Genomic DNA, 21,885 nt, shown 5'->3' with positions numbered 1-21,885 from the left:
TCGTGCCAGATCAGCTTGACGCAGATGAGAACCTAGCCATAGGGCTCATGCACACGACCATATGTATTTTGCAGTCCGTAAAACACGGATCTGCAAAAAAATATATATATATAAATGTATGACGTCCATGTTGCATCTTAATTTTTGCAGATCCATTGTAACAATGCCTGTCCTGGTCTACAAAACGGACAAGAATAGGACATGTTCCATTTTTTTTGTTATTGCGGATGCGGAACGGATATGCGGACATAGGGTCTGGGTCTGATAAAATAGGGATCTTGCATTTTGCTTTAAAAAGGTAAGAGATCATCATGCCGATTTTAAATACGGTACATTCATTTTCTGCAATTAAGCCTCACCCCGTGCACGTTCAGCTGCGGGCAAAGCGCTTTCCTTCCTCTTAATTAAACTGTCATTTATACTTAAATTCGTTAATACCTAAATGTATTCCTCCATCCAGTGACTAACCAGATCACGTCTAGAGAGGCTCAGCCCGGCGGACCTGTAGATGATAGAACTGTAACATGTCGTGGCTAATGATCTGGTGGATGGATTAGGTTATTAATTGCAGAGAGCGCACCGCCATGATTCATGTCTGCAGGAGTCCAGGTAAAGAATCCTATTACCAAGGCCTCCTTAGACCATTTGCTGACAACTGTTGGGGTCTTTTTTCGGCAGAAGGAAGAACAAGGAAAGGATATGCACCCCTGCCCCTGGCAGGATATACAGAGACCTGGTATAATGACTGTGCCCTATCAGTCACAGCAGTTCCTTCGTCCCCCAAGTGGGTCAAAGCAGGGAGACATATCTAGGGAAATCTTCCCTTGTTTCTGCATTTCCACACAGTGGTTTTTACATCCCAGTAAAGGGGCCGTCATTGATCGCTCTATCAAGTGCAGAGTGGACAAAAAGAGCGTCTCGTTCTGGAGAACACAACGCGTCTGACAGAACATGATTTTATTGGCTGTAATGCTTCGTTTCACCCTGTGGTGGCGCTGTATGGGGAATTGATTGCTGCTAGGTTCCCCTGCAGGTTACATCGGATCAAGGGAGGCCTCCGGTGCAAAAGAGGAGGGACTCTTCTAACAAACCATGTCCAGATGGGACACAAAATGCAGCCTGTAAAGGCATGCTTTTTTCTACAGCAAGTGGGTGAGATCTCCTAAAGGGCATCTGTCAGCAGTTTTGTACCTATGACACTGTCTGACCTGTTACATCTGCGCTTGGCAGCTGAAGGCATCTTTGTTGCTCCCATGTTCATATGTGCCCGCATTGCTGAGAAAAACTAAGTTTTAACATATGCAAATGAGCTTCTAGGGGCAACGGGGGCGTTGCCGTTACATCTAGAGGCTCTGCTCTCTCTGCAACTGCCGAACCCTCTGCACTTTGATTGACAGGGCCAGGCATGATTCACAAAGTGCAGAGGGCGTGGCAGGTGCAGAGAGAGCAGAGTCTCTAGGTGTAATGGCAACGCCCCTGTTGCTCTTAGAGTCTCGTTTGCATATATTATAACATCATTTTTCTCAGCAGTGTGGACACATATGAACTTGGGAGCAACACAGATGCCTTCAGCTGCCAAGTGCACATGTAACAGGTCAGCCAGTGTCATAGGGACAAAACTGCTGACAGATGCCCTTTAAAATCTCATCCACTTTGCTGCTACTGTAAAATGCTGGCGATTTTCTGCCCGCAGTTCCAGTTTCCTTAGGGCACGTCCACAGACAGGACACTGAAATGCTGCAGATTTGATGCCACAGATTTGCGTGTGTCAGATCCACAGCATAAACTGACCTGCAGTCCGGATTTTAAACCTGAAGCGACGCGCTTTCCATCGTGGATTTCACCCTTTGCAACACGTAGGATAAAACCTGTGGCAAATCCACAGCTAAATCTGCAATAAATCAAATAAGGCACCCTTGCGTGCGCATACCCTTAAAACTTTCAAAGACTCTCCAAAGCCACTCGCCCCATAAAACACACAAACCGTGGGATGTCGGGTAATTGGGCGCAGATGTATTGGCAGGCGCAGTTGGGTGTATTTGCATGCAGCAGGACCTGTCCCTAGAACATTAATGCCTGTGGCTGTTTCGTAGGTTGTGACACTGTCCTCCCTGGTGCAGAATCTGGGTCGGTCCTGCTGGATACAGAACGTCACAATGTAGACTGATGACTACTGATCTTCTATAGAGCGGCAGCACAATGCGCACAATCAGCCGGAACGATCACAATGAGGAGCAGAGGTTTCAGCTGACTCCGTACTTCTCATTTCTTTACAAAGCTATCAGCTGCCATTGTCCTCAGCTGCTGATCCGAGCGGCAGGATGATGGGGAACGGGGGGGGGAGAATTCTGGGACACGCGGCAGGGACACTTAGTATCGTCCTTGTAATTTGCTCTGAAAGGAAAGCAATCACAGCAGGACTCATGCAAGCACCACATCGGTTAGTTTATCCTCCCTCTTGAATGTGATGACTAGAACATTTCCCATCAACAATGAAAAAACGTGCAGGTTGCAGCAGAGAGTTGTCGAGTGCCGCATAGTCCTACGGTGCAAAATACATGTACTGGAGCTTAAAGGGGTTTTCCAGGAGTAGAATATTGACAGACGGCCTATCCTCAGGATAGGTCATCAATATCTGATTGGTGGGGGTCCAACTCCTGGCACCCCACCCAACAGCTGTTTGAAGAGGCCACAGTACTCTGGCAGGCGCCGTGGCCTCCTCACAGCTTACCCAGCATAGCGCCATACATTGTATAGTGGCTGTGCTTGGTATTGCAGCCCGCACCCCTTCACTTGAGCTGCACCTACGCCATGTGACCTATGAACGTGATTTCACTGGCCTAGAACGAGGTGGCAGCGCTCACTAGAGCGCAATGTCCTCTTCAAACAGATGATCAGCGGGGGTGCCAGGAGTCGTACCCTCGCAATCAGATATTGATGACTTATCCTGGTGATAGGTCATCAAAATTTTACTCCCAGGCCACAATACGGGCAACGGCCGTGTGCATGTATATAATGTTTTTTTTCTACCGTTTTTTATGACTTGCAGTTTTTTGTACGTATTTGAAAAACAAAAGCTATCCTCAGATATTAGCTGGAAGTCCATGAGAATTTTGGAACGCAGTACACACTGAAATGAAATGCATACATTGGCGTTTTAGGAGTGTTTTTTTTTTTTAGAACATTCCCCGCCTTTCCCCCCATTATTTGAGAGGCTCGGAAATTTGTACACCCTAATACTCTGCCTCTACTTCTTCAACGTGTTCCTTGTAGGTACACACAGCAGCGTTATTACTATCACATCAATTGTGTATTTGTTTTATGAATGTGTGTTTTTCGTGCTAATTGCACAGACAAGGCTGCAGCAAATCTTGGCTTCCTCTCAAACTTTTTATTCACCTTCTTTTGCTTAGCACAAGGGTCAGGAACCTCCGGCACTCCAGCTTTTGTAAAACTACAACTCACAGCATGCTGCATTCACTTCTATGGGAGTTAGAAGAACAACTGAGCATGCTGGGAGTTGCAGTTTCCCAACAGCCGGACCCCTGGCATAACATGATGTCCTATATGCCGTATTTAGTATAGTAAATAGGTTATATAGCAGGGCGGAAAGAGCTTAGATTTTCTAAGCAGAGATTTAAACAGCATCAATTAAACCACCTATAAAATCAGCGCTGGTGTGTATCTAGTCCCACTGACATAAGGAGGCACGGATTATGCGTTATGACGCATAATTATTTTATTAACTCACTGTCAACCATACAATTATTTGTGCATAAAAGCGCCTGCAGACTATGATGCCAATGCAATTCACAAGTATCTGACAGGCAAATTTCAGCTTTCACCAATAATAAAATGCGATGCAGCTAATAGCCAGCAGGGGGCACTGCAGTATAGCACATACCAAGTTGATCGGCAAGGTGCTTCCCCTTTTCAGGCGCTATCACCCTCTCGTCCTCCATATCGCATTTATTTCCCACTAAAACGACTTGTGCGTTGTCCCAGGAATAGGTCTTGATCTGGGTAGCCCTAAAATGAAGGAAATCATGTATCATCACAACATTATCCTCTGACTTATGTAAAGAAAAATCTAAATAAAAAAACTATGCGGTATATATGTATATTTTTTAAGTTGTACACAAGACTACAATTTCCTGTGAAAAAAGATATATACTGTATATATCTATGCATACCAGCCCAACCTGTGCCAAATGAACACATCTCTGGCATACGCAAAGTGAATGGGGCCCTAGAGTCTTAGGTGGTGGGTCTGACTTCTGGGGCCCTTAGTGTGGTGGAAAATATCCCCAATTCCTGTTCTCAACCAGGGACTAAAGGGTCAAAAAACATTTACAACATATAAAAGGTTTTGATCGGTGGGGGTCTAAGTGTTGAGAAGCCCACCGATCTCGAGAACAAGGAGAGAGAAGCAGGGGCGGATTGGCCATAGACCTTACAGGGAGATTTCCCGTTGGGCTGATGCCCCGGGGGCCACCTGGGTCCTCCTCATGTCCGGCCAGAGGAAGGTTTTGGGGATGTATTTTGTGATGGACTGTGGTATTTGGCTCTGTTGGGGCGGTATAATGTGCCACAATATGGTATTGCTGTCCCTGCCTTCCATCAGTTTGGACCCAACCCAACTACAAAACGGGGCCACTGTTAGTATTTTTTCCAGGGCCACTGAAGAGGAGCGCTCACAAAGCTTACTCTCTTTCTCCTCGCCGCAAGAGCTGGAATTGAGCTGGGACCATGGGCTTTCTATTGAGCAGCGAGGGAGCACTTATCTCTCCTTGTTCTCATGATCAATAGGGGTCTCAGTGCTAACACCTCAACTGAACGAAACCTTGGGTGTGTCGCTATTACATATCAAAAGTTTTAGGAATGCTTAGTGACCCCTTAAAGAAGGCTTCCGATCCCCTAGAAAGAACCCTCAACGAGTTCCTTTTTCTGTGTGCTGCTGGTGCCAATCACCAGTGAGGCAAATGATGGCATCGTCACATTTCATAGATATCCTCGCGCTGAGGAAGACGTGGACCACAGTATTGTAGAATTCTGTTTTTTTTTACCACTTTGCCGCTTGCATGGGGGCATTTCTTTGGGATTGGAAACCCCCTTTAAAGAGATGAGTGCATAATAACGACCTGATTTCTACCAAATCCTATTCATCGGTGTAATCTCCGTCATATTACACATTTCTAAGCTATATTTGCTTCTAGAAAAGCTGGGTGATAGCCAGTGAGGTCGCCATAACAGCTGTAATGGGTCAACGCATAGTAAATCTGGCTGGAAGGAGTTCGTGAAAGCTGGGTGACAACCCATGTAGGAAGTTGCAATGGTAACCATATTGATAACCAACCACCCAAGAAACAAGAAAAAATTACTGAAAAAAAACTTATTTTAGTGGAAAGCGCACTTTTTTGGAAGCCTCCCATTGTACACTTATAGTCTTATGGGCAAAGGTCTATAATATGAACCGCAAAAAGAATAAAGGTAATGGAAACGCGCTCATAATAAGGACACTTACCAGTCCTGCACAGCGTTGTACGACTCCTCATTGGTGATGTCGTACATCAGTATGAACCCCATTGCCCCTCTGTAATAGGCCGTGGTGATGGTCCGGTATCTTTCCTGTCCAGCTGTGTCCTGAAAAATAAGGATGAGTCAGATACACATTTTCTAAATGTACGGTTTATAACAGGATTTAAAAAAAAGCAGGTAAAATGTGGAAATCACATCCCAGAAACAGATTTATAAGAGTTTCCTGAGACTGGAGAAAATGGTTGGCAGCAACTTTCTCGACTGTGAGGAAGAACTCCTGATCACTGTAAATAATTTTACATTACAGCACTGTTTTTAAATACATTTCGCATGCATGGCAGAACAATAGCTTTATATGCAGATAGAGTGCTCCAATATATTCGCGATTGCGCAAATCGGCACTAATGATGCGCATATGTTTTGGCGCAATACATGAAACTTCACATTTTATCCCTATGACATTACTAATCCCTATCACAGCACAGTAATTCCTATCACACTACCTAACACCCTGCACTGGAACCTATCAGCTACACTATATCACTATCTAACCTACACTGACTATCTCCCACTAACTATCTGTATTATATATATGAGCTAACTAACTATCTAATGTAAATGGATTAGGAATAGGATCCAGATAAAAGCACAGAGCACAGCAATGTCACTGCCGTCTCTCTCAAAACTGCAGAAAATGGCTGCTGGGGAGGTTCTTATATAGTAAGGGGTAGGCAACTTTCCTATTGGTTGCTAGGGATGTTGCTAAGCTCTGACAAAGATATTGCAGCCTTCTCATTGGCCCACAAGCAAGAAGCAGGGAGGGTACTGTTGAAACAAAATCTAGAATATTCGCGATTACTAAGATATAGCACTATATTCTAGATCTTCGTGAATTCTCAAAGTGCCGATATTCGCGATAAAAATTTGCGATTCAATATTCAAAACTAGTCAACACTAGTGTCAGACTGACCAGTCTCCCTGTCCCAGGTGCTCAAAAACACTCCCACACGCTTCACTGTGGGGATGGTACTGGGCAGGTGATGAGCTATGCCTGGTTTCCTCCAGACATGGAGCTTAGAATTGAGGCCAAAATGTTCAATCTTGGTTTCATCAGACCAGAGAGTCTGAGGGTCCTTTAGGTACTTTTTTGTAAACTCCAGGTGGTTTTCATGTGCCTTTTGCAAAGGAGAAGCTTCTTTCTGGCCACTGTACCATAAAGCCCAGTTGGTAAAGGGCTGCAGTGATGGTTGACCTTCTGGAAGTCTCTCCCATCTGCACACAGGATTTTTGGATCCTTCAGCTAGAGTGACCATTGGGTAACGAAGGCCCTTCCCCTTAATTACTTAGTTTGGTAGGGCGGCCAGCTCTAGTAAGAGTCCTGGTTGTTCCGAACTTTTTTCCATTTAAGAATTATGGAGGCCACTGTGGAAACTTTCAGTGCAGCAGAAACTTTTTTGTCTTTTCTTCACATCTGTGCCTCCACACAATCCTGTCTCTGAGCTCTACAGGCAGTTCTTTCCTCCTCATGGCTTGGTTTTTGATATACATTATTAGCTGTGAGATCCTATATAGACAGGGCTTTGTCTTTCCAAATCCTGTCCAATCAACTGAATTTACCCCAGGTGGACTCCAATCCATGGTGTAGAAACATCTCAAAGACGATCAAGAGAAATGGGAGGCCCCAAGGCTAAATGTCAAGTGTCAGAGCAAAGGGTCTGAATATTTATATCTATGCAAAATTATAGTTTTTGCCTTTTAATAAATTTGTTAAAAAATTCTAATATTCTGTTCTCACTTTCCCATTTTGGGGTATTGAGTTCCGATTGATGGGGAAAAACTTGACATTTTTGTGATTTTAGCACAAGGCGGAAACATATGAAAAAAATTAAGGGGCCTGAAGACTGTCCGAATGCTTCGTACGTAGGAATTAATAAGAATTAAATCATCTGATATTCACTCTCGCTAATCAAAGCTATAAACTCCATATAAGAGCGTAGAAGCTGCAGTTTCCCGAGTGCCAATCTACTCGAGAAGCTGTAAAGGTCCATTTGAATTGCTGTATGGGTCAAGTCGATCTTTGATGTAAAGTCATTTTGCTAATGACCTGATACATTTGCAAGGAGTAAAGCAGAATGATTCATACAGATCCAGTGATTATGCGCAGCAATTAGCAGCCTCTGTAAAATGAGCACTCTCCGCTGGAAGGTTATGGACTCTTTTCAGTCTTCTCCATAGCATTATAATGAGTCTACATGACGGCAGACAGCAGGCATAAATACTGGGCTGCGTTACAGCTGTCATTACACAGCGGCCGATCGTACCGGAAGTGAATGAGATTGATGTAAAATATAATAAAATTATAAAAGTCTAAAAAATATATTCTGTGGGATGGTAGAATTAGTACTATGTGGTAGACCAGGGGTATAGAGGTCCAAAAAATTATAATCGTTGCGTCAAATAGTTAGTGACTCAAGATATAATAGGCAAGACTTTGAGAAAACATCAAAAAGACACAAAATGGAATGTGTTTTCAAGTGCTTTAGAAAAAACAGAGGGATTGTAGAGGATTAGAAAAAGATGGTGGCTTTCTTCCAAAAACAGCGACACCCCTTTCTACGGGTTGTGCCTAGTATTGCAGCCTAGCTCCACTGAATTGAACGAGGCCAAGATGCAATACCGCACATGGCACTGTTTTTGGAAGAACGTAGGCATGTTTTTCTAATCCTTTACACCCCCTTTAAGACACAGTTCTGAATTGAATATGTTCTATTTAGTCTTGCTTCTATGAAGATCTATATGTCTTCATGGCAACAGACTACAAGCCAACCCTGTGTAGTCTGATCTAGTAGTCATTTTCCATTCCATGTGTCCTGTACTTTCTTGCTAATAGGCATTCAGTAGGTTATCCAGAAGTATGAGATAGATAGAAGGGAGTATGACTGCAGGATCTGACTACAAACAGTTTGTCCGTTATGTCTGCATAGGAACTGAAGTTGCAAATAGAACAAATTTCAAAAACATGTTCTCCATCATATCTATGGTAACATGTGATGCCAAATTTCTCCTGTAAGGTCTGGACTCTTGATTTGGCCATTCCAAAACACATACAGTCAGGTCCATAAATATTGGGACATCAACACAATTCTAACATTTTTGGCTCTATACACCACCACAATGGATTTGAAATGAAAAAAAAAAAAAAAAGATGTGCTGTAACTGCAGACTGTCAGCTTTAATTTGAGGGTATTTACATCCAAATGAGGTGAACTGTGCAGGAATTACAATAGTTTGCATATGTGTCTCCAACTTGTTAAGGAACCAAAAGTAATAGGACAATTGGCTTCTCAGCTGTTCCATGGCCAGGTGTGTGTTATTCTCTCATTATCCCAATTACAATGAGCAGATAAAAGGTCCAGAGTTAATTTCAAGTGTGCTATTTGCATTTGGAATCTGTTGCTGTCAACTCTCAAGATGAGATCCAAATAGCTGTCACTATCAGTGAAGCAAGCCATCATTAGGCTGAAAAAACAAAACAAACCCATCAGAGAGATAGCAAAAACATTAGGCGTGGCCAAAACAACTGTTTGGAACATTCTTAAAAAGAAGGAACGCACCGGTGAGCTCAGCAACACCAAAAGACCCGGAAGACCACGGAAAACAACTGTGGTGGATGAGCGAAGAATTCTTTCCCTGGGGAAGAAAACACCCTTCACAACAGTTGACCAGATCAAGAACACTCTCCAGGAGGTAGGTGTATGTGTGTCAAAGTCAACAATCAAGAGAAGACTTCACCAGAGTGAATACAGAGGGTTCACCACAAGATGTAAACCATTAGTGAGCCTCAAAAACAGGAAGGCCAGATTAGAGTTTGCCAAATGACATCTAAAAAAGCCTTCACAGTTCTGGAACAACATCCTATGTACAGATGAGACCAAGATCAACTTGTACCAGAGAGATGGGAAGAGAAGAGTATGGAGAAGGAAAGGAACTGCTCATGATCCTAAGCATACCACCTCATCAGTGAAGCATGGTGGTGGTAGTGTCATGGCGTGGGCATGTATGGCTGCCAATGGAACTAGTTCTCTTGTATTTATTCAGGGCCGGTGCAAGGATTTTTGCCAACACAAGCAAAGCTACATTTTGGCATCCCCCCCGTCCCCTCGCAGTTCACCTGGCCCTGGTCCCGTCTGCAGCAGCTGGCTTATCCTCTGTGTGGTCCTGGTATCTTCTCTCTGCTTCAGACAATCGCTGGTTTGAGGACCGTATTTTTCGCCCTCTAAGACACACCTAGGTTTTAGAGGAGGATAATAAGAAAAAAATATTTTCCATTACACCTCAGGTCAGACCAGCAATCAGACCCCCAATGTTAATCCGACCTCAGCTCACAGCCCCAATCAGACCCCCAATGTTAATCAGACCTCAGATCAGACATCAGACCCCCATGTCACATTTCTCCCCCTCCATGTCACATTTTTCCGCCCTCCCCTAGGGTGTGCCCTAAGGCAGCCGCTTGGTCTGCCTTATGGTAGCACCGGCCCTGTATTTATTGATGATGTGACTGCTGACAAAAGCCGCAGGATGAATTCTGAAGTGTTTCGGGCAATATTATCTGCTCATATTCAGCCAAATGCTTCAGAACTCACTGGACAGCGCTTCACAGTGCAGATGGACAACGACCCAAAGCATACTGCAAAAGCAACCAAAGAGTTTTTTAAGGGAAAGAAGTGGAATGTTATGCAATGGCCAAGTCAATCACCGGACCTGAATCCGATTGAGCATGCATTTCACTTGCTGAAGACAAAACTGAAGGGAAAATGCCCCAAGAACAAGCAGGAACTGAAGACAGTTGTAGTAGAGGCCTGGCAGAGCATCACCAGGGATGAAACCCAACATCTGGTGATGTCTATGCGTGCCAGACTTCAGGCTGTAATTGACTGCAAAGGATTTGCAACCAAGTATTAAAAAGTGAAAGTTTGAGTTATGATTATTCTGTCCCATTACTTTTGGTTCCTTAACAAGTGGGAGGCACATATGCAAACTGTTGTAATTCCTGCACCGTTCACCTGATTTGGACGTAAATACCCTCAAATTAAAGCTGACAGTCTGCAGTTAAAGCGCATCTTGTTCATTTTATTTCAAATCCATTGTGGTGGTGTATAGAGCCAAAAATGTTAGAATTGTGTTGATGTCCCAATATTTATGGACCTGTATCTTCTTTTTCAACCGTTCTTGAGTTGATTTACTTGTGAGCTTTGGGTCACTGTCTTGTTGCATCACCCAACGTCTCTTCAGCTTGAGGTCATGGATGCTGCCCTTACATTCTAGTGTAAAATGTTGTCATACACCTTAGAAATCGATCCCTTAGGCTTCCTGCACATGTTGCGGATTACCAAAATGTATGAAATTTGACAAATCTCATGTACACTTTGCTCTTTTCTTCCATGCGGAAATTGAGCTGTCATTCACATTTTGAAATCTGCAGCATGTCAACTGTTTGTGCGTTGTTTTTTTTGGTGCGGACTTCACCCTTTGCAATGCAAGAGTGAGATCTGCGGCAAAACCGCATCAAATCTGCAACAACAAAAAATGCAAGTAACACATGCGGTATGTAATGCAGAAACGCACAGAAATGCGCATGGAAATCTGTGCGTATTTTCTGTTTGCAAACCTGCACTTATATTCAAGTAGCCTTAATGATCACAAGTAGGGATGAGCGATTCGCTTAAAAATTCGTTCTATCCTTATCCATACAGTATTAGAATGTATGGGCTCCCGATGAGGCGAAGTTATTTCTTTGCAAAGACTTCGTATAATAACTTCGGGAATTAATTATTACTGTTAAAAAACATTGTAACCGAACTCGGGTTCGGTTACAAGGTACCACTCGGAACCGAACCCAAAACACTTTTTGGCCGAGCCACAGTAGTGCTGTTGGAATAGCGGAAAGTCTGTTGTATTCCTGCTGGATGTAGTTAGGCCGATGTTTTGGCAGGGTCAATGTAGCAGATTTAGAATGGTGGCAAGTCCAATGAAGCAGAGCTGGATGCAGCAGAGCGCAGGGCCAATGTAGCACAGTTGGAAGGCAAGTCCAATGAAGCACAGGAGGATGTAGCAGAGCCAATGTAGCAGGGTTGAGAACAGGGCAAACTAATGAACAAACTGGCAGCAGGGACCCGGATCTTCCTGAATAACCAGGTAGCGTCCCGATGTCAGAGGCAGATATTAGTAAGATGCCAGCATGGCGTTACTGCAGCACATTGGCTTGGCATGGATGCACAGATGAGACAGAGGCTCTGAGACAAGGGCGGGAGCAGGGCAGTGCTGGATTGGGGACACTTAATTAAGATCCAATCTTTAGCAATGCTTCTGTAGCCTTTTCCAGCTCCATGCATCTCACCACATGTCTTATAAGGTTTTCTGAAAGTTGTTTGCATTGAGGCATGGCTCACACTAACCAGTCTTTCTCGAAAAAACCAGATTTGTCAGTAACCAGGCTTTGTGTGCCTAAATTTTTCTTATTTAATGTTTTATTAAAGTTTTAAGTATAACATTTTCAATTCAATATCATTTGATACAAACGTGTAGTCATGCATTTAAAGGGAGCACGAGGAGCATCTAGTGCTCGACATAGTAAGCCACGCAACCGCGTGGAAACAAACATCAAGGCAGAACGGAATCAAACACTTAAGAGAAAACACACACAAAAAAAAAGAAAAGACATTAGACAGTGCAAAGGGGGAGGTGGGGAGAGGAAAAGGTAGGAGGGTAACAATAGCTAGATATGTGGGGTTTACATTTGTGTGTTCCGGAAAGTTTCTGAGAAATGGAACGTGCATCGTGAGGCATCCAAGGGTGTCACGCTAATGAGATCCTCCATTCTCTGGTATAGGGCAATCTCCTCAAACCATTCTTCCAATGAAGGAGGAGAGATGGATTTCCAATGTCGTGGTATTACTGCTTTTGCTGCCTGGATTATGTATTTCAGAAGTGAATGCTTGTAGGAAGGGACATTCAGGTCAAGTACAAACAATAAAAGAGCTTCAGGGGCATTCTGGATAGGAATGCCCGTTACCTCTCCAATTATCTTATCTACAGAGTTCCAAAAGGGACGTAAAATGGCACAATGCCACCAGATATGGATCATCGTGCCCTTCTGAGCAGATTTCTGACACTGTGGGGAACCATTTATGAAGCAACGCAGGCACTCTGTACCATCTAGATAGGATTTTATAGCTCGTTTCTTGAGCCTTAGTAGAGATCAGTGCTTTGTGAGATAGAAGGAAGCTTCTATTCCATTGGGATGGGGTGAGGTGAGTATCTAAGTCCTGTTCCCAGGTCTGACAGAATGGAGAAGGGCATGAAGAGCCTTGAGAGATCAGCAGTTTGTATATAGTTGATATGTTTCTAAAGACCGCTAAGAGGGAGATGCACATCTGTTCAAATGTTGTAAGGTTTCGAGACAGTGTGTGGGTCTTAAACATGGAGGAGTGAGAGTGCTTAAGTTGTATATATTCAAAGGTGTGGCGAGTTGATGGGGTGGGGGTCTCAAGCAATTGAGGTAGTGTTGTGGAAATTTTATTATCTGGAATTATGCGGACATTTTATCTTAGGATGTGTGTGTGTGTGAGAGAAAATATGAAAAATAAGAAAGAAAGGGGACGCAAACAAAAGAGAAGAAAAAGGCTAGAAAACTAGTGTGACCAAAGGTCTAAGGAGACAGTCACCAGGGACAGAGTAGCCCCAAGGGAGTGTCTCAGACTATTGGGGAAAAGTAGCAGCCAGAGAAGAGCAGGCCCACCACATCCCCTATCACGTAACTGATAAGTCAATAACACCAACTACTAAGGGGGAGCTAGAGAAATAAGAAAATTAAAGGCATAAAGAAGAGTGAAGCCATTATGGCAATGAGTTAACCGTCCCAATTTAGATCAGCAGGAAGTCCCAGATTATAGCCGTCGTCGTCCTCGAGGGGTTGACTTGCTCAGACCAGGGTTCTCGGTGCTGGCGGCCTGTGGTGGGCAAGGCTGTTTCCGCGTCGTTGGAGCTAGTGCTGAGATAGAAGACCAGGGGTCTAGCTCAACAGGCGGCAGGTCCAGTTGTTGCAGAAAGTGTGGTAAATCCGAGGAATGACGGAGAGTGGCCATATGACCTTTGTGGCCAGCAAATAGGGCGAATGGGTAACCCCAGCGATAAGGAATTTCACGGCTCCTGAGAAGGTCCAATAGTGGACGTAGGGCAGCTCGTTGAGACAGGGTGTGGCGTGAGAGGTCCTGTAGTAACACGATGGGGGCCCCTTCATGAGACATGGGAGAAGATTGTTGAGCTTTGTTTAAGATTTGCTCTTTAATGACGTAGAAGTGAAATCTGCAAATAACGTCTCTTGGTTTGGCGCCATCAGGGTTGGGAGGCCTAAGAGCTCTGAGTGCTCTATCAATCTCTATGTGGTAGTTTGGCTGGCGTCCTAAGATTCCATTAAATATTCTCACGATCGTGGGTAGAAGGTCCACTGTCGTTATTGATTACGGAAGACCTCTGATCCTTATATTGTTGTGGCGACTGCGGTTTTCTATGTCGTCTATATGTTGTTGTAGGGCGTAAAGTTGAACGACATGAGATTGTAGAGCTTGAACAGTGGCGGCCAGATTTGCATGGTCTCGTGTAGCAGAACTAATTCTGGGGTCAAGCACCGCTAGCTCAGAGAAGACCTGGGAAAATTCCTTTTTGCATTCTTGTAGGATACTGGTAGCAAAGCTGGACAGGTCTGCTTTAGGATAGAGAGCATATAAGAGTACGCAAATCTGCCATGGTTGGCGGTCTGGAATTCTCATCAAACAGATCTGCAGAGAGTGGAAGTCCCATGTAGGGGTGCAGAGAGAGTCCCTGAAGGGGCTGAGCTGCAGTGTCGCTCATGACCTTGGACCCGAGAGCAGGTGTTTCAGAGGGCTGTGGATGGGAATCGCCCCATGAGGATCCAGTGGACCAGTGTGGTGATGCCGCCAGAGAGGGTCCGGGGGAGTGAGAAGGGGGGCGAAGAGGATCCTGCTCAGTGGGAGGAGAAGAGACATAAAGCTAAATTTATTGGGCAAATCACCTACACAACCCACAATTCGAATCCCTCAGTTGAAACACCTTTTACCAGTCAGTTCTTGGAGACGTCATTAACAGAGGTTCACTTACTTCTTCTCCCTGCACTGTGGATTTCCACTTAATGTATTCAGTAAGAGACATGAGCGCTACAACTGTCCTGTGTGTTATTAGTTTAGTTTATTAGTTATTAGTTTAGTTACATTACGTTTTTCTATAATTGGGACACAGGTAAGAGTCAGACCACATTGTATTAATCAATGCAGAAATCCAAACAATTCCAAAAAGTTCTCCTACTTTTTCTTGCAACTGTGTACAGTGTATGCAAAATGTTTTTGTTGTTGTTTTTTTTGTCACCACCAGATATTGTAAGAAAAAAAAAATGCCCTTTGTTTCTTGGTATGGAGGCATGTCTGCTGCGGTGGCCTACACGGCTGCTGGTCTATTGAAGATAAGCTCTGAGAAAATAAAAAATGTCTCCTCTGACAAGCTCCTGGTATAATAACCAGCCAGACAGGAGTCTTATCTTCCAGACACACACTTTGTGGAGATGCTGACTTCTCCATGCTGTGTGCGGATGATCCATTCACAGCAGCAAAAAATAACCCAGCTTTCCATTGAAATGGATGACAAATCTGGATCTGAAAAAAAATGGATAGCTTTCAAAAAAAAAAAAAAATGCATATAAAACTTTTATTTGGAGGTATACAAAAAATGAGACTGATAACAGATTTGTATGGGGATTTTTAACTAGAGAGCATTTCTTACTTAAAAAAAATGTAATTGACTTTTTTTTAATGATATATCACCAAATGCCTGATTTCATTCCCACCGTAATAGCATAATAAAACTCCAGCCACCACTAAGGGGAGCTCACTGCATACTGAATTGTGTAGCTCCCATTTGACTCCTGATCTCCCTCTAGTGGTGAATGTAGGTAGCTAGAAGTTTGTCATTTTATAATCTTTATGGCTGAAATCCAACTGCTCAGTCCTTATTTCCCGCAACATCAGACATCGGGGAAGAGCTTGGAGGCTGCAAACATGGTCGGAGGATCCAGCCCAAATCCTCCAGGACCCTTAACTATTTCTAGGACATGGAAGAATGAAAAGAAAAGAGGCTGCCATGTGCACGGCTATTTCCATTCATTTGTCTTGGCTGCGAAGAGGAACATCACCTTAAAGGGAACCTGTCACCTCTACTATGCTACCCTCACTGAGCGTTTCTAAATGTTCATTGTGTTACCCTAAACATATAAATTACACTTTTAATTTCATTTGCAGACGAATTCAATAAGTATTATGCATTTTTGTACTTCCCGCCTTTTATGCAAATTAACATAAAAGAGTCATATCTTACTTGTGTGACCAGAGAAGAGTCATATTTTCAAGCTCTGACTCATCTCAGGGTAATTTGCATATGTATCAAATCAGTTTTTTACACAATAAAAGCACACAGAGCTATGGGGACTGGGTATTGCGGATGTGCTAGCGGCCATCTAGCAACCCATGTCCTCAGCTCTATACACAAAATCCAGGTGACAGGTTCCCTTTAAAAAGACAATGCCATGTCCTATATAATTGTCATTTCTGCATTACTCATAGGATAAACCCTTTAATATGATGCTAACATTACTCTACGGGTCTTTCCATTCTTCCATGTGACGCCATATTTTCTTGTATGTATCAGATGCAGTATAAATGCAAATTTTGTATACTTACCCACATACAGAACAAAAAGGAACAAATATGAAAAAAAATCTGTTACCACCCAGAACGTCAGTGGTGCAGTTTTCACACTAGTGCAGAGCACCCTACGGTGCAAATGAGAACATGCTGTCCAGAAACAGATCTAATAAAGGCCGGCTGACTGCGACCTCCTGCGCTGCAAGAAAGCAACACCCGCTGCAGCTTTTCGTAATCTCGTGATCAACAGAAACTGTTTAACCTGGATCAGCCCTATTATGCAAGGAGTACTACCTGGTAGGATTGATCCCGCTGATTAGAATGATACCTGTCTTGTGAAATTTGGTTGTGGCGTTCCTGAGAAACAATACTTTTATTCTTCATGCAAATAACGGACAGTGCAGGGGCGTGGCCAGGACTCAAAGCTGCGGGGCTAGGCCCGCCCCCCCCCCGCCCCCCATGCACTGAAGCCCTTACTTATCCTCAACGATAAAAGTCTTTTTTCTTGGTAAGGCTACTTTCACACTTGCGTTCAGAGCGGGTCCGCCTGATGTCTTCACAGACGGATCCGCTCCTATAATGCAGACGTTTGGATCCGTTCAGAACGGATCCGTCTGCATTATAGTTAAAAAAAAAATTCTAAGTGTGAAAGTAGTTCAGACGGATCCGTCCAGACTTTACATTGAAAGTCAATGGGGGACGGATCCGTTTGAAAATTGAGCCATATTGTGTCACCTTCAAACGGATCCGTCCCCATTAACTTACATTGTAAGTCTGGACGGATCCGTTTGCCTCCGCGCGGCCAGGCGGACACCCGAACGCTGCAAGCAGCGTTCGGGTGTCCGCCTGCTGAGCGGAGCGGAGGCTGAACGCTGCCAGACTGATGCATTCTGAGCGGATCCGCATCCACTCAGAATGCATTAGGGCTGGACGGATGCGTTCGGGGCCGCTTGTGAGACCCTTCAAACGGAGCTCACAAGCGGAGCCCCGACGCTAGTGTGAAAGTAGCCTAACATTGTCACCCATTTTCACAAGACAGGTATCATTTTAATCAGCAGGATCAACTCTACCAGGCAGTATATCTGGTTTAATAGGATTGATCCTGATTACAGGCGCACTTTAAGGTCCTCAGACATATTATTCTAACAAGGTGATTGTGTGGGCACAACCATGACAGATGTTAGTAATACATAGCTGCACTACCACCAAGAAAACTTCAATCCTGACAGTTTACAGTCCCACGATCAAACCCGATCACAGTATTGTTCATGGGGAAGGGGATTGTCACTATGGGGGCAGCCTGGGATCAGACAAAAGTCCCCAGGGCTACCCTTTGTACAGGTTTGTTAGGTCAAATCATTGGTATGCCATAACTGGCAGCCTTTGCATGTTTCTACTCTTTATATTGGTATACAAACTATATCATGATACTCCCATTTTAAGAAATAAATATAATGTCCCTTATTGGGACCAAAAAAAAAGTTTCAAAAAAGTATTTGAAAATTGGTACAAAAAAAATAATACAATGGGTCTGTACTTGGCTATTTCTGTCAGTTCCATTAAAGGGGTTGTCCGCATTAAGAGCTGAACCCAGACATACCTTCATTTTCACCCAGGCAGCCCCACTAAGATAAGCATCGGAGCATTTCATGCTCCGATGCTCTCCTTTGCCCTGCGCTGAATTACGCAGGGCAAAGGCATTTTCAGGAGATCTGGTGACCTACCGGGCTCTCCATGGGGCTGCCAGGGGGAGGCTTCCGCCTAGCAGTGTATTCGGTGACATCACCGGCACTGATGGGCGGGCTACAGCCCTGACCTAGCCTGTAAAACAGCTAGGGCAGCGCTAAAGCCGGCCCATCAGAGCCGGTGATGTCACCGAACACATCACTGGGCAGAAGCCTCCGCCTAGCAGTGTGCGGAGGAAAACAAACAAGCCCTTGCCCTGCACAGGGCAAGGGAGAGCATCGGAGCATTTAATCTTAGTGGGCCTGTCTGTGTGAAAATATGGGTATTTCCGGGTTCAGCTCTAAACACGGACAACCCCTTTAACAGCCTGTAGAGCAGTAGTGCAAACACATGGCAACTCCCCTCAAATGGGGGACCTGGGATTCCCTTTATTGTGATTAGTCGGACCCCTGTGGATAGGTGATAACCTAGGGGCTTCCCGGGATAACTAGGTTTTTAGCAGATATGCTCATGCAGTTTCTTACCTCATATACATCTTCCCCATGCATGTTTTTCAATTTGGCCTCTCCTGACCCGTTTTCACCACGTAAACCAATCCCTCTGGTTTGTTTCCAGCCTGTATGTAGCACTTCCTGTTGCTGCATCCAACCAAACCCATGATGCATTTCTCCTTCCTCTGCCACAGCTCCAGCACCGCCCCTAACCATGCCCAGCTAGTTTATAGCTCCTCCCACCCAGCTTGTTACATAGACACTCCCCTATCACTGCCCCTAACCACACCCAGCTAGTTTATAGCTCCTCCCACCCAGCTAGTTACATAGACACTCCCCTATCACTGCCCCGCCCATGGACATAACATCACAGGAAATAAGAAAGAGCTGCATGGACATGGTCAGCCCAGAACGGAAGATAGAAGCAATAAAGGTAAAGGAAATACTTTACAAAATTACAGCGACCTCCATAAATGATTATTTTAAAGGGTTTGATGCAAACTGGAAAGCCCCTTTAACGGCTCACACTATCTCAATTAAGAGGCTGTACACATTTACTTTACCTGGATAACACCTATGGGTATACTGTCAGCTGCTGACAAGGAGGCATTCGCAGCCCAGAACAGCTGCTGTACATGTGACAGATACATACAAAGAGACTGACCGCGAGATCTGACAAACAACACGACTGTGACAAATGATTTGATGTTTGGACAGCTGGGTTTCCTAGAAGACGGAGAAATGCTCACAATAACATGTCAGCGGATCCAAGCGCACAATGAGGAACCTTTCCATGAAAGAACAAGCTAATGGTTGGTTTGCAAAATATAAAGAATACATTTCTAAAGTATATAGAGACACAAACCAGAGGTGGAGCTGTGCTTTCCTGCACCCAGGGCAAATATTCAAGTATCTGCCCTAGCCCTATATCTAAATACCCTGGTGAAGGCAGAGTGGCTTCTTGGCATCCTCCTAAAACCAAGCACCCGCCTTAATAATGCAAAATAATGACCAAACAATACCAACGTAATAGTGTCATACAAAGCGCAAACAACAGTGTAAAACAGTGGCCAAACAGAGCGCGTATAACAATGCCAGATAATGCCAACATAATAGTACCAAACAGAGAATCAACCCCAGTGCTAAACAGACCCCTATATCTGGCGGTTGTTCCGCCGAAGTACTGAAGAGGCGCCAGCCTCTACATAAATTCACCGCATCCAGCGCCAGTCTAAATGTAAGCCAGCTCCCTAGCTGTCTTACATTTTGCCCATTTTCTATGCCTAAAACGGGCATAGAAAATGATACCTACCTACTGGCCCATCCCCACCCACTTTTTTAGACCTGGCGTAAGCGGGGAAAAGTCCCAGATTGCGGCGCCTCAATCTGCACCAAAAATATGCCTAATATAGGCGTATTTATAGATAAGTGACCCCCATTGTCATATACTACACTAAATAAGTCATTCAAACATGTCCACATAACAGGGGCAGCCAGTGCACAAATAACACGACCATGAATGTCAAGCAGTGGCGGTAAATCATTGCAGCCAATTGGACCCCTCCAGTCATAAAGCGATGCCATATCCTAGCGATATGCCATTATAACACGGGAAACAACCCTTTAAAGAGGACCTGTCCCCTCTCCTGACGTCTGTTTTAGTAACTTCTTGCCTCCCCCATGTAATAACAATTCTGGAGCATCTATTGGTATGGCTCTACAGTCGTGCCATTCTTTTATTATTCCTGTTAGAAGTTATGAATGAATTGCTAGTGGTTTGCAATGAAGGTCCAGTTGGGTGTTACCGGTTGGAGTCGTGTCCCTGCACAGTAGGACACAGGCTGCACTGATTGGATAATGTCAGACTGAGTAGACTAGTAACACCCGTCTGGACCTTCATTGCAAACTGTTAGGAATTCATTCAGAATTTATAGAATGATAAAGGAATGGTACAACATAGATACATAAGAATAGATGCTCCAGAATTGTTATGTCATGGGGAATGCTAGTAGTTACTAAAAAAGAGACATGTCAGGAGAGGCGAGTCACCGAGTAGTCACTGCAAAGGGGTGTTATGACACTGTTATGCGTTTTATTCTGTCCTAAGGCTGTGTATAGGGAGTATAAGGTTAATTAGCCAGCCCCTAGATATAGTTGTCTGGTCTGGGCAGGTCTCACCCTTTTAATTTTGATAGCTGTGTTTGGTCTGAGAGTTGGTTAATGTGAGTGGTTGCCATGGATGAAAATTGCTAGAGTCAGGTCCCAGTCCCTGAGGAAGAACTGAACTGAATCTAAAAGAAGGTAGAGCGGCCATACAAGGAAGGGTGCTAAAAAAAATACAAGCCAGTGAAGGTAATGCATGTATATTAGCTATGGACTTCACTGCAATTTGGTGAAGTTAGAAGCTTCAGGCTCCCTTCCATCCTAAAGAGACAGACTGGCCATCTGTTAAAGGACTGAACCACGCAGGGGGTATTTAGAATTACTGATAAAAAGAGAGAGAGAGAGAATTTGCTCCTCTTTGGTCGGATTGAAAAGACTGCACAGTTCATCTGGACAAGGATTAAGGAACTGGAGGGGGCCACAATACTGTCCATTCCCCTTATTTGCAGCTTTGGGAAACAGTTTTATGCAACATTTAAAGAGAGTGCCTACTCGTGCAAATACTTGTGAGTATCAACTGTGTGTACTACCTGCCAAGTCTCCTCCGCCGGCCCCATCACTAGCCTTGCATGCCACAACGCCAACAATCACCAACACCAAGGGCACCCCAAACCACCATCACCAGGGTGCTCTCTGAGAGGAAGAAGGGGTGTGCCCCTCCCTTCACTGTGTGTGCATGGCCCAGGGAGTGCTGGAGCAGGGTCACTAGTGTGAGTACTACCACTCCTACCATCACACAAGCGCCACCACCCTCATTCTCTGCACCTAACACCTCCCCCTGATGGCCACTGCACATCACAGAAAGCACTGACGGGTAATTAGAATTTTAGGGGTGCAAATGTTCTAGTTACACCTGAGACTTGCACTTCCGTAGACCCATAGGTCTGCCACATGATGTGGTGGGCCCTGTAATCTCTACTCTAAACCAGTACTGCCGTCTAGAAACCATGAATGGATCTTCTCGAGTACATAAAAGGGTTACAGGAATACAAATTTATGATGTTGGTATTTGTCTCGGCATCTGCTGAGCTGCACCAATCTGGGGATTCCTGACAATAACCCACAGATATCTGACGGCTTAATATACATCTGCTGTGATCTTGTCAAATAAAATCAAGAATTGATGCAGATCCTTCCATCTCCTTTAAACTTTCGGATAGAAATAACTGCAAAATGACAGGACCCCTGGGAATCTGGTGTATGAGAGCCGAGCGGAAATCTCACAGAATACTAATGAA

At 44.3% G+C, this 21,885-nt stretch overlaps 1 protein-coding gene across 1 annotated transcript in view; it reads right to left on the bottom strand.

Moving 5' to 3' along the window:
• The window catches only part of RAB3B (RAB3B, member RAS oncogene family), an 89,997-nt gene that overhangs the window by 5,205 nt on the left and 62,907 nt on the right, over window positions 1-21,885 (bottom strand). Inside the window, exons 3-4 of the mRNA XM_040408084.1 lie at window positions 5,525-5,643; window positions 3,905-4,029 (exon numbers count right to left, since the gene is read on the bottom strand). Coding sequence (XP_040264018.1) covers window positions 3,905-4,029; window positions 5,525-5,643 — 244 coding nt within the window. The remainder of the gene's footprint in view (window positions 1-3,904; window positions 4,030-5,524; window positions 5,644-21,885) is intronic.

Source organism: Bufo bufo, chromosome 9, assembly GCF_905171765.1.
Source record: "Bufo bufo chromosome 9, aBufBuf1.1, whole genome shotgun sequence".
NCBI classification, from domain to species: domain Eukaryota; kingdom Metazoa; phylum Chordata; class Amphibia; order Anura; family Bufonidae; genus Bufo; species Bufo bufo.
The sequence above is the reverse complement of the archived record's forward strand: the minus strand, read 5'-3'. Positions and strand labels throughout refer to the sequence as shown.